Source organism: Anolis carolinensis, unplaced genomic scaffold (genome assembly GCF_035594765.1).
Source record: "Anolis carolinensis isolate JA03-04 unplaced genomic scaffold, rAnoCar3.1.pri scaffold_14, whole genome shotgun sequence".
NCBI lineage: Eukaryota > Metazoa > Chordata > Lepidosauria > Squamata > Dactyloidae > Anolis > Anolis carolinensis.
Window position 1 is genome coordinate 9,136,196 of NW_026943825.1, and position 13,834 is coordinate 9,150,029.

General features: G+C 46.7%; 1 protein-coding gene across 1 annotated transcript in view; it reads left to right on the forward strand.

The window, feature by feature from the left end:
- Window positions 1-13,834, forward strand: part of capn1 (calpain 1) — a 44,379-nt gene that overhangs the window by 17,402 nt on the left and 13,143 nt on the right. The window contains exon 4 of the mRNA XM_003229570.4: window positions 2,334-2,452. Within this exon, the coding sequence (XP_003229618.2) occupies window positions 2,334-2,452 (119 nt within the window). The remainder of the gene's footprint in view (window positions 1-2,333; window positions 2,453-13,834) is intronic.

A 13,834-nucleotide genomic window follows, 5' to 3' on the forward strand; every position in this document is an offset into this window, starting at 1 on the left:
GTACGCAAACAACCAAATGCATACTAAACATAAAGACAACCACACAACAGACATTCAATACCACCACTACCTCAACAATTTCTCACCAACACCACCAGACAACGCCACAGCAACGCATGGCCGGGCAGAGCTAGTTTGAAAATAAAATATAAACAAATTCTGATGCACACTGCACATGTCTTATTTGTAGTGCAAAAACAACAACAACAACAACAACAACAACAACAACAATGAAAGAACAATACATTATTTAAAAATAAAAACAATATTAACCAACATACATTTATCAGGATTTCAATGGGAAGTGTGCTCCTGCTTCTGGCCAATGAGATAGTCAAGAATCATAGAATCATAGAATCATAGAATAGTAGAGTTGGAAGAGACCACATGGGCCATCTAGTCCAACCCCCTGCTAAGAAGCAGGAAATCGCATTCAAAGCACCCCCGACAGATGGCCATCCAGCCTCTGCTTAAAAGCCTCCAAGGAAGGAGCCTCCACCACGGCCCCGGGGAGAGAGTTCCACTGCCGAACAGCCCTTCTCACAGTGAGGAAGTTCTTCCTGATGTTCAGGTGGAATCTCCTTTCCTGTAGTTTGAAGCCATTGTTCCCTTGCGTCCTAGTCTGCAGGGCAGCAGAAAACAAGCTTGCTCCCTCTTCCCTATGACTTCCCTTCACATATTTGTACATGGCTATCATGTCTCCTCTCAGCCTTCTCTTCTGCTTCTCTTCTCAAGTTAATTAGGGTTGTTGTTGTTGTTGTTGTTGCGTGCCTTCAAGTCATTTCAGACTTTGGGTGAGCCTAAGTCTAAAATTTATTTATTTATTTATTATTTACTGCATTTATTTACTACATTTGTATCACACCCTTCTCACCCTAAAGGGGACTCAGAGTGGCTTACAAATTATATGTACATACAATATATTATTAGCATAGCACAATATTAGCATTATATATTACTATACTGAACTATACCACTATACTGTAATATTATATGTAATATTATATATAATATAGAATACAGAATTAATATTATTATATGGTATTAGTGTTATATTATCAATATTATATGTATATACAATATATTATATTATAAAACTGAGGGCGGGGGCCAGGTAAATGACCTCGGAGGGACCCCTTGGGGACCCCTGCCTTAGAACCACTTGGCACTGTCAATCTTTGATTCTACAACTGTGGAAAAACTACCCGACTGCTATCAGAAGTCCACCACACCCTCCTCTCTCTTTCTCTCTCCTTCCTTCCTTCCTTCCGTCCTTTCCGCATGGTACGGTAATTATCTAATCTGGGCTCTGCCAAGGCAGCCTTGTGTGCTGTCTTCAGCGAGCCCCTCCCTGTGACGCAGCAGCAACAAAGTCAGTCTCCGGGTTGGTGTCTGCTCATACTGAAGCTATTGCTTGCAGGTCTTGATGTTGCTTGCGGGCAGACTTAACACCTTCATGCCATCAAGATTAGAAAACGCTAAATAAATAAATCCTCCTTATTGAGAGTCTGGAATAAATATAAAAATTACTTCTATACTAAAACGGCGATGTGGGTATCAGCCATGGAAGTGAATCAAAGGAGACTTCTGGGTTGGATCAGATGGCCAACATACAAAGATATTCTAATTAAGAATATTACAGATATAAAATCTCATGAAGAATTGAAACAAAAATTTAACAACGTATCTTGGTTGCACTACTTACAGACCAGAGAGCGTTATAATCAGGATACCCAAATACCACTTCTCAACATAGTCGCCATTCAAATCTAGGCACTTATCATAGCGATGAATGAGCTTCCCCACAAAACTCTGCCGCTTGCATCCTCAACCAGCCGGTCACCCGTTCCCGCAGCTGCGCATCGTCGCCAAAACGCTGCATTAAGGAGGCAAGCGGCAGAGTTTTGTGGGGAAGGAGTTGCCAAGCTCATTCATCGCTATGATAAGTGCCTAGATTTGAGTGGCGACTATGTTGAGAAGTGGTATTTGGGTGTGGCTTTCAACTGCATATGGTAAATGTTTTCTCCTATACTTTTTGGGGACGCAAGTGGCAGAGTTTTGTAGGGAAGGAGTTGCCAAGCTCATTCATCGCTATGATAAGTGCCTAGATTTGAATGGCGACTATGTTGAGAAGTGGTATTTGGGTGTAGTTTTCAACTGCATATGGTAAATGTTTTCTCCTATACTTTGTTCATTTTTAATTCCAAAACATAATCTACTTTCTGAATAACCCTTGTAACTACATAAAACAATTATTCATTATGTATGAAATACAGTCTTCCTTGGGATTTCCTGACTCTTCTGAGTCTTGGTCTCTCTCTTTCTCCTTCCAGGCGACTGCTGGCTCCTCGCCGCCATTGCCTCCCTCACCCTGAACGACCCCCTTCTCCATCGTGTCGTCCCTCACGGGCAAAGCTTCCAAAACGGCTATGCGGGGATCTTCCATTTCCAGGTGAGTCGTAATATAATGCAGAGTGCTTTGATCACCTTGGGTGCTTTCACCTTTCGGCTTGTCCGTATCCTCGGATTGTGACCACAAGCGGACACAGGGATATTCCGAGTGAGGTCTGACCAAAGCCGAGGAGAGTGGGACTATGACTTCCCTCGAACCTAGATGCTAGCCTCTTATTGATGCAACCTCGAATTGCATTGGCATCCCACTGTTGACTCATGCCCAGCTTGTGGTCTGGTCAGACTCTCACTGTTGCACCCCAAATCTACGAGAGCACTCTCAAGCACACTTGAGCCAGATTCACAAGCAAAGCAGTTTATTGATATATATATATATATATATATATATATATATATATATATATATATGAAAGTGCAAGCAAATAACGAAAAGAGTCAATAGAACTAATAGTCCAATAATATAATGTCCTCAACAGTTCAGTAGATAGTTCGTCAAAGTCTTATAAAGTTGTAATCTACAAACAGGACTCGAATAATTACAACAAAGAGACAAAATCAATTAGTATCCAGGAGTTGCGAGGATCAGAGACAAGATGCAGTAAAATCCATCAGTTGTAATCCACATGAAAGATTAACGAGGCAAGGTATACTTGAGAGTCACAAGGCACGATCCTCAACTGAGAATCCTGGAAACAGCACAGGAACAAGGCAAGGATCAAGAGACTGGAACGGAGATGCTTCTCCCAACTTGGAAGCTTATCTCCTGGCTGGGGAGTTGTAAACGGCTCTTATTGACCTACAGCCAGCTACTTAGAATTGGCATCTAAGCAACATTTGTTCCCCCAGCTTGGAAGCCTATCTCTGACAAACTGAATTTATTTTCAACAAACTGAAGCTACTGCTAATTGACTGCAATTACAACCTGAGGAGTCCCAAAGAATTGCTCCAGTACTACAGAGACTTTGATTTGATTTGACTCCACACCAGGTCTCAGTCAATCATATTGTCTACTGATTTATTTAGTTTCACAGCATAATATCACATATCATTTTGGAGAGGTTGAATGTACACATACTGTGTTGTTAACAAAATTTAGTTGGAGTCTTGTAGATATTGTTCTACACTGAAAACTGCTCTTTGTAGCATTTAAATCTTTTACCCAGTAAGTTACTACTGTGTGTCATTACAGCTGACTGTATTTGATTATTATTTGTATTATTATTGTTAACATTATTATGTATATGATGCTCTAATGTATTTATTTATTTATTTATTTATTTACAGTATTTATATTCCGCCCTTCTCACCCCGAAGGGGATTCAGGGCGGATTACAATGAACACATATATGGCAAACATTCAGTGCCAACAGACAAACAACATACATTAGACAGACTCAGAGGCATTTTTAACATTTTTCCAGCTTCACGATTCCGGCCACAGGGGGAGCTGTTGCTTCACCGTCCAGTAGTAGCTGCTTCCTCATTCCTTTCCTCGTGTTTTGCTGGCAGTTTTATGGTGTTGTAAATTAGCCTCCCCACATAAAGCGTCCCTAAATTTCCCTAATTGACAGATGGAACTGTCTTTCGGGGCTGCATAGGTCAACAGCAAGCCGGGGCTATTAATGGTCGGAAGCTTAACCCAACCCGGGCTTCGAACTCATGATCTCTCAGTCAGTAGTGATTTATAGCAGCTGGTTACTAGCCAGCTGCGCCACAGCCCGGCGCCTATTGTGTTTCATGATTTGAACCTTTATCGTGGTTGCATATTTTTCAGATATTCTTTAGAATAGATATCTAGAATCATAGAATCATAGAATCATAGAATAGTAGAGTTGGAAGAGACCTCATGGGCCATCTAGTCCAACCCCCCGCTAAGAAGCAGGAAATCGCATTCAAAGCACCCCCGACAGATGGCCATCCAGCCTCTGCTTAAAAGCTTCCAAAGAAGGAGCCTCCACCACAGTCCGGGGGAGAGAGTTCCACTGCCGAACAGCCCTTCTCACAGTGAGGAAGTTCTTCCTAATGTTCAGGTGGAATCTCCTTTCCTGTAGTTTGAAGCCATTGTTCCGTGTCCTAGTCTGCAGGGCAGCAGAAAATAAGCTTGCTCCCTCCTCCCTATGACTTCCCTTCACGTATTTGTACATGGCTCTCATGTCTCCTCTCAGCCTTCTCTTCTGCAGGCTAAACATGCCCAGCTCTTTAAGCCGCTCCTCATAGGGCTTGTTCTCCAGACCCTTAATCATTTTAGTCGCCCTCCTCTGGACGCTTTCCAGCTTGTCAACATCTCCCTTCAACTGCGGTGCCCAAAATTGGACGCAGTGTGATTCCAGGTGTGGTCTGACCAAGGCAGAATAGAGGGGGAGCATAACTTCCCTGGATCTAGACGCTATTCCCCTCTTGATGCAGGCCAGAATCCCATTGGCTTTTTTAGCTGCCGCATCACATTGTAGGCTCATGTTTAACTTGTTGTCCACGAGAACTCCAAGGTCTTTTTCGCACACACTGCTGTCAAGCCAGGCGTCCCCCATTCTGTATCTTTGATTTCCATTTTTTCTGCCGAAGTGAAGTATCTTGCATTTGTTCCTGTTGAACTTCATTTTGTTAGTTTCGGCCCATCTCTCTAGTCTGTCAAGATCGTTTTGAATTCTGCTCCTGTCTTCTGGAGTGTTAGCTATCCCTCCAAGTTTGGTGTCATCTGCAAACTTGATGATCGTGCCTTCTAACCCTTCGTCTAAAGATGTTGAACAGAACCGGGCCCAGGACGGAGCCCTGCGGCACTCCACTTGTCACTTCTTTCCATGATGAAGACGACGCATTGGTGAGCACCCTTTGGGTTCGTTCGCTTAGCCAATTACAGATCCACCTAACCGTAGTTTTGTCTAGCCCACATTTTACTAGTTTGTTTGCCAGAAGGTTGTGGGGGACTTTGTCGAAGGCCTTACTGAAATCCAGGTACGCTACATCCACAGCATTCCCTGTATCGACCCAACTCGTAACTCTATCGAAAAAAGAGATCAGATTAGTCTGGCATGACTTGTTTTTGGTAAATCCGTGTTGACTATTAGCAATGACCGCATTTGTTTCTAAGTGTTTAGTTACTACTGAGCAATGAGAGTCAGGACATTCACAGCTTCACATGGGAAAGTATTCATTAGAGCGCTTGAGAGCCAAGTGTTTACTTCGTCTCACAACCTCCCTTCTACTCCTATCCTGTGAGATAGATTGTCTCCGATTAAAAGACACATCCTCTCCTGCAACAACTCCAATCTGGCGAATCCAGCCTTGAGTGAACATCGGAATGTTCCCCAATTAGCTGTTCCTCTGGAATCACAACTTCGGGCACCTGCAAAACCATTGCGCTCTGATCCAAGTCCTGGAGGGGCCCAAAATCCGAATCAGCATCTGAATCAAACTCTGTCTCCTGTGGATGGTCAGATCCTGACGGCTGAGCTATAACACTCACAATAGACCCCTGTTATCAAACTTTGCCCTGTAGCATAAGTATCCTAGCTAACAGTCAAGGACCTGCTTTGCATCACCCTATGTGATGACTCATGGGCCTTGTAGTCCTGTTCCTAGTACTATTGTGGCAGACGAAGAGGAAAACATGGGGAGCCGGAGTCTCTTCACCTGCAGGTTGTTGATGTTTGCCCTCAAGAATTCAGCCAAACAGGCCTTGGGCAGAACTCCCCCCCCCCGTTTTCCAGGAGGGAAAATTATTCTAAAGATAGGGGAGTCAGGGAGGCTAATCGGAGAAGCCTGAGAATCGCTGCCAAACAAATGGCTGATTAGGTCTGCTTCCCTTGGGAAATTCTAAGGAGTCATGCATCTGGACAGAGTTGGGTTTCGCTTCTCGTTCTCTAGGGAAAGAGTTCTGTTGGCGGGAAAACGAGACCCAATATAGGTGGTTGGTGCGAGGGATTCTTTGCGGAGTCAATTGATCAGCTTGAGGAGAGAGATCGTGTGTGGACTTCGTAATCCCAGTTCCTTGCTTCCCGGATCAAGCTTCAAGCCTTGCCTTGTCTCACGGTTTTACCACGGACTCTGTTTCATGCTTCATGTTCGTCTTGCCTCTAGTCACGGATCTAGTCAAGAATCAAGTTTATTTCCAGCCTTGTTGTCAAGCTTCATTGGACTTTAAAGATTCTGTTATTTCCCCACACTATTGCTTGGCAAAGTGTGTGTTTCGGTCAAGTGGATTAAAACTTTGAACTCTAATATCTTATATTGGACAATACATTTCTGGACTATATTTGACCTTATCTGAAAGGTCTGCTTCTGAACTATATTCTTCACTTGTTTTTATTGATTTTATATATTTCTTTAATAAAGATATAAGATAGAGACTGGCCTCTATGTAAGGTTATTGGTGCTCTGCAGCCAGGGTCCTGACAGTTTGACTCCGCTACCCTAAGCACCAAATAACCTAAGGCCAGAATGTCTACAGGAACCGGAGCGGAAGCTCAACCACCCAGTTACACCATTTCCCAGGAAGAATTCAATAGGATCCGAGACACACTCCGTACGCAGGAGGGAGAAATACGGGGCTTGAAGGAACGCGGAGCCCGTCTCCCTGCCCTAGCGCTACCAACCAAGTTTTCAGGAGAAGCCTCCAAGGTTCATGTTTTCCGTCGCCAGTGCCAGGCGTACATAGAAGCCCGCCAAGCCGAGTTTCCCCAAGAAGATGTCAAAGTGGCGTGGATCTACAGTCTCCTAGATGGGCCTGTGGCCACTTGGGCGACGGCGCTATATGATGCGGGTTCCACGCATCTAAGCACCTCGCAAAATTTCTTGAACCACCTTAGAAAGACCTGGCGGATCGAGGACGACGAGGAGGCGGCTGGCCATAAACTCCGGCGTCTCTTCCAAGGGGACAGGCCGTTGTCCCGGTACATAGCCGAGTTCCGGGTGCTGGCTCAGAGCACCGGCTGGAACGATATAGCCCTTAGAGGACAGTTTCGCGAGGGCCTCAACATCGAGATGCAGGAAGAAATCTCTAAGGTGGATCCCCCAGGGACTCTTGAGAGACTCATCAACCAGTGTTTACGAGCCGAAGCCCTGCTTGCCAACAAAAAACAGTGGCTCCGAGGCCAGAGTGGAAGAGCCGGAGTGAAACCTCCCGCTTCTGCCAGTGTTCAGCCACGTCCAGTATGGAGATCCCCACCGCCAGCCCCAAACCCAATGGGAAGCGAGGAGGAGCCGATGCAGTTGGGCAATGTGCGCCCCCGACTAGATGTTGCCGAAAAGGCCTGCCGCCAACGTTTGAATCTGTGTTGGTACTGCGGGAATGGGGGCCACTTCGCCAGAGAATGTCCAGCCAAAAAGAAGCCCGCCGCCCGCCTGGCGGCGGCGTCCTCCATGGAGCCGGAGGCGGCCGAGGCGGCTGGAGCAAAGCCGGCGGGGGAAGCCAGCGACCGGGCGTAGAGAGGCTCGCCAACCCGGTCAAAAACCCCACTCAAGAGCCGCAAACCGGGGTCCTATTTCTCCTAGTGGTCACGTTGTGGTCAGTGAAAAAAGGACCCGTCATGATCCATGCCATGATAGACTCAGGAGCCACAAACAATTTCATCGATAGAGAGTATGCCGACTCTCTGGGATTACAATATCATGATTTCAAGAATGCCCGGGTGGTGCAGGCTATAGATGGCCGTCCCCTAAAGACGGGCCCAGTAAGCCAATGGACTGAACCCACCAGAATGTGGATAAGGGAACACATGGAAGAAATTTCTTTCTTCGTTACCGAGGTTCCCCACTTCCCTGTGATTTTGGGAATTCCATGGCTGACACTCCACGACCCAAACATCTCCTGGTCCAACAGAGAACTGCAGTTCGCCTCAAGATATTGCCAAAACCATTGTCTAGTAGCCAAGGTCTGCCATGCCACAGACACTGAGCCCATCATCACCTTGCCCAAGAAATATTCGGACTTTTGGGATGTTTTCAATGAAAAGGAAGCCGAGAAACTACCCCCACATAGACCCTACGACTGTGCCATTGACCTGGTGGAGGGGGCCCCAATTCCGCGAGGGCACCTCTACTCCCTGACTGAACCAGAGCAAGAAGCTCTCAGGGAGTTCATAGAGTCAAACCTCCGCAAGGGGTTCATCAGACCCTCTCAATCCCCAGCAGCTTCCCCAGTGATGTTTGTGAAAAAGAAGTCAGGGGACCTACGCTTGGTTGTGGACTATAGAGCATTGAACAATATCACGAAGCGGAATCGCTACCCCCTGCCTCTGATCTCGGACCTATTAGACCGGCTCCGAGGGGCCAAGGTTTACACCAAGCTGGATCTCCACGAGGCTTACAATCTAGTTCGCATAAGAGAAGGGGACGAATGGAAAACCGCCTTCCAGACCAAATTCGGATTATTTGAGTCCCTAGTCATGAATTACGGATTATCCGGAGCTCCCGCAACATTCCAGCATTTTGTCAACGATATCTTCCAGGATTATCTAGATCGGTTCTTGATCATATATTTGGACGATTTTTTTGGTGTATTCTAGATCACAATCGGAACACGAGCAACACGTCAGAATGGTGCTACAACGATTGCGGGATCATGGACTATATGCCAAGTTAGAGAAATGCGCCTTTGATCTGCAAGAGGTAGACTTCCTGGGATACCGCGTCTCGCCACTAGGGCTCTCCATGGACCCGGCAAAGGTTTCAGCAGTATTGGAATGGCGGGCGCCAACCAACAAGAAGGAAGTACAGCGCTTCTTGGGGTTTGCAAACTACTACCGCAAATTCATCCCAGACTTCGCTCGCTGGTCTGACCCAATCACCAGCTGCATCCGAGGGAAACAGCCCTTCCGCTGGACGGAGCAAGCAGAGAAAGGGTTCCACCAGCTAAAGCAGTTATTCACGACCCAGCCAATTCTACAGCACCCTGATCCTAAAACCCCTTTTGTTGTGCAGGCTGACGCCTCCGATGTGGCAATTGGGGCTGTACTCATGCAACCAGTGGGAGAACATCTTCATCCTTGTGCCTATTACTCCCGTCAACTAACAGCCCCAGAGAGAAATTACACTATTTGGGAGAAAGAACTTTTGGCCATAAAGGCAGCTTTTGAAAATTGGAGACATTGGTTGGAAGGGGCCAAATTTCCCATTGAAGTTCATACTGATCATCGAAATTTAGAGCACCTAAGGACCGCACGAAAGTTAAATCAAAGGCAGCAGCGCTGGGCTTTGTTCTTTGAACGTTTTGACTTCCAGATCCATTATGTGACCCCGGCTCAGACCAAGCAAGCAGGTGCTCTATCACGGAAACCAGAGTATGCTGCAGGACGCAGAGAGACCTCAGAATCTCGATTGCTGCAACCCGAAAACTTTGCCACGCTCACAGTGGGAAACACCAAATCCACTCCAATTGAACCAACTCCCTCTAACCCAGAATCCCTTTGCACTCAAGAAATTAGAGCCAGTCAACAGACAGATGCCTGGGCTCAAGAACAGATTCGCCAAGGACTACGTTTCCCATTCTCACTTAAGGATGGGCTACTATGCTACAGGAATCATGTTTACATTCCTCCAGGTCCCGGCAGAGAAAAAGCACTTCATCTGTGTCATGACAGCAAGCCAGCAGGACATTTTGGGCTATTTAAAACCATGCACTTGATCCTACGAGATTTCTGGTGGCCCAAGATCCGCAAGGATGTGGAGAAATATGTCAATACCTGTCCTGTATGTCAGCGTTCCAAGACACGAAGGGAGAAGTCGTCAGGGCTACTACATCCCCTTCCCACTCCTTCTCGCCCATGGGAGATAATTTCCGCGGATTTTATCACTGACTTACCACTCTCCCTTGGATTCACCACGATTCTAGTAGTGGTGGACCTTTTTACCAAGTTGGCCCATTTCATCCCCTGCGATGGCCTTCCCACGGCCAAAGAGACTGCAGATTTATTCCTTCAACATATCTTCCGACTACATGGATTGCCCAAGAGTTTAGTCACTGATCGTGGATCTCAATTCACCTCTCATTTCTGGAAAGCACTACAAAAACTATTGGGCATAGACTCTCGTTTATCTTCAGCTCACCATCCCCAAACGGATGGGCAAACTGAGCGCACCAACGCCACTTTGGAACAATACCTTCACTGTTATGTAAACTACCAACAGGACAATTGGGCTTCCCTATTACCTCTGTCAGAGTTTGCATACAACAATGGTGTCCAGGCTTCAACTAAAGAAACCCCGTTCTTTGCAAACTACGGTCTCCATCCACGTTTCTTTCCTTCTGTCATTGAAACCTCAGAAGTCCCTGCAGCGGAGGACTGGCTGCAGGAACTCACAGCAGTACAAGAACTTTTACACCAACAACTGGATCAAGCCAAAGAGGACTACAAACGCCATGCTGACGGCCATCGCCAGCCGGGCCCCGAGATCAAGGTAGGAGATCGGGTTCTGTTGTCCACTCGCTTTTTGCCCTCCCACCGTCCCTGCCGGAAGTTAGATGCCCGTTTCATTGGTCCCTACCCAGTGGTGGCGCAACTTAACCCCGTGACTTTCAAACTCCAACTCCCGTGCTCCATGCACATTCATCCGGTGTTCCACCGTTCCTTGCTCCTTCCGGCGGATGGTGTACGCCCTGACGCGAGTCGGCCGCCCCCCGCCCCTGTTCTAGTGGATGGAGAGGAGAAGTTCGAGGTTCAGGACATTTTGGATTCTCGCTTCCATCGCCGCCGCCTTCAGTATCTCATTGACTGGGTGGGTTTTGGCCCCGAAGAACGCTCTTGGGAAGATGCTTCCACAGTCCATGCCCCCGACTTAGTCCGCCGCTTCCATCAGGCCTACCCTATCAAGCCGCGGCCCCGCGACTCGAGGAGAGGGGCCCTGTTTGAGGGGGGCCTTGAGGGCGGGGATAGTGTGATGACTCATGGGCCTTGTAGTCCTGTTCCTAGTACTATTGTGGCAGACGAAGAGGAAAACATGGGGTTTTCGCCGGTTCAGCAAGAGCCGGAGTCTCTTCACCTGCAGGATGTTGATGTTTGCCCTCAAGAATTCAGCCAAACAGGCCTTGGGCAGAACTCCCCCCCGTTTTCCAGGAGGGAAAATTATTCTAAAGATAGGGGAGTCAGGGAGGCTAATCGGAGAAGCCTGAGAATCGCTGCCAAACAAATGGCTGATTAGGTCTGCTTCCCTTGGGAAATTCTAAGGAGTCATGCATCTGGACAGAGTTGGGTTTCGCTTCTCGTTCTCTAGGGAAAGAGTTCTGTTGGCGGGAAAACGAGACCCAATATAGGTGGTTGGTGCGAGGGATTCTTTGCAAATTGATCAGCTTGAGGAGAGAGATCGTGTGTGGACTTCGTAATCCCAGTTCCTTGCTTCCTGGATCAAGCTTCAAGCCTTGCCTTGTCTCATGGTTTTACCACGGACTCTGTTTCATGCTTCATGTTCGTCTTGCCTCTAGTCACGGATCTAGTCAAGAATCAAGTTTATTTCCAGCCTTGTTGTCAAGCTTCATTGGACTTTAAAGACTCTGTTATTTCCCCACACTATTGCTTGGCAAAGTGTGTGTTTCGGTCAAGTGGATTAAAACTTTGAACTCTAATATCTTATATTGGACAATACATTTCTGGACTATATTTGACCTTATCTGAAAGGTCTCCTTCTGAACTATATTCTTCACTTGTTTTTATTGATTTTATATATTTCTTTAATAAAGATATTAGATAGAGACTGGCCTCTGTGTAAGGTTATTGGTGCTCTGCAGCCAGGGTCCTGACACCCTAGCAGTTTGCAGGACAAATTGCTTCCGTCTTCATAGCTGTTGCTCTCAGTCAAATGATTATCCCGAAGCCTATTCCTGAGCAGGGTTTAACGTCTTTCCTCTCCTTTTTTGCATCACCCCCCCCATCCAGCCCAATGCCTTTTGGCAAGCAGGGACCGCCTTGCTTTCTGTGCGAATCCAACTGCTGAGCCTCCGCCCTACTCTGGAATCTGACCTTTCTTTGGGGTGGAGGGGCAGCAGGGATGCAGGTGTGGTACCTGGTGAGAAAGAAACCACCCAGAGCCTCCCCACTTGGCACAACGCCTGTTGCTCGCTGTGCCTGTTGGCTTGTGACCACAGGGAAACCACCAAGGGTTGCCAAGCAAAATACACCCTTTCGTTGACTTTGTCTCGCATGCGAAGACAAAGAAGCGCTGAGCTGGGTGGGACCAGGAAACCTGTATTAAAAAGTTACTAGCTTTGGCTGATAATTGAGGTTGTTCCTGAGCAGCAATATGGCAATAAATATATTGTAACCTTTGTCACCCCTCCCATAACCAAGTGCTCAGGCTAGCTTCACCTTGCTAAAGACACCAGACTGCACACCAGATGTAGTCTTTTGGTAGTTTATTAAGGAATAGGGGGAAAGATAGTTCATAAAAGGTAAAAGTTTAGTTCCAAAAAATAGTTACAACAACAAGGCTGTAAGAATAAATCCATGGAAACATTAGGCATGAAACAAGGTCCTTAAAACGAAGCCAAAGTCCCAGAAACGAGGAAACATCCAGGCTACGAGATAATACAGGAAAGCAGACTTGGTTCTTGATTCAAGCGAGGAAATTGTATTGACGAAGATTTTCCTCTCAGCAGACTGTTTTAATAGCATAACATGAAGGCATTTCTTTGCCCTTTGACCTCCCTTTTATTCGCTGAGACTTTTGCGCAACCCCCTGAATTCTAGCCTGATCTAGAGAAGCGGTCTCATTGCTTTCGCTTTCAAGGCCACAGGGCTCCTTAGTGTATCAAACTGAGGCTGGGAACCGCTCTCCCTTTCAGCTTCTTGCACCTGAAAACCATCATCATTAACAACATCATTTCTTTCCATGGGAAAGCCTCCCTCCTCCACATCTCAGCACTCTGCACCTGAATCTCATAATTCCCATCAGAGTCATCTTGAAACTCATTCTGAACCTGAATCCCATCATCCTGAAACTGCATCCCAGAATCCTCATCAGAGTCACACAAAGGCTGAGTCACAACACCAAGCTCTGAAGACACAGCCGTGAATTCATATCAACGGATAGTTGATCAGGCAGTTATCAGCTCCATCAACAGCAACAGCCTGGTAGAGTTATCATCTCTGGTGATTTTGAATCAGAGTGGCCCTTGTGGCCCTTTCCAAACTCTATGATCCTATTGGAAAAGGCCCCAAAGGCCACCCAGTCCGACCCCATTCTGCCATAAAACAAGACCTTCTCAAAGCCCTCCCAACAGATAGTCATGCAACCTCTGCTTAGAAATTGATCATTATCATAATTATTATCAAAGATGATGGTGATGTGAGAATCCTAGAGCTGGTCCATCCAGTCCATGCAGAATAAGGCTGGGGATTTCTCAGAGGATGAGGGGGATGATGGGTTTCCAACTGAGGAGTCTGTGTGTGATCAGGGTGGATTACAGGCCTTAGATCAGAGATAAGTGCAGGAA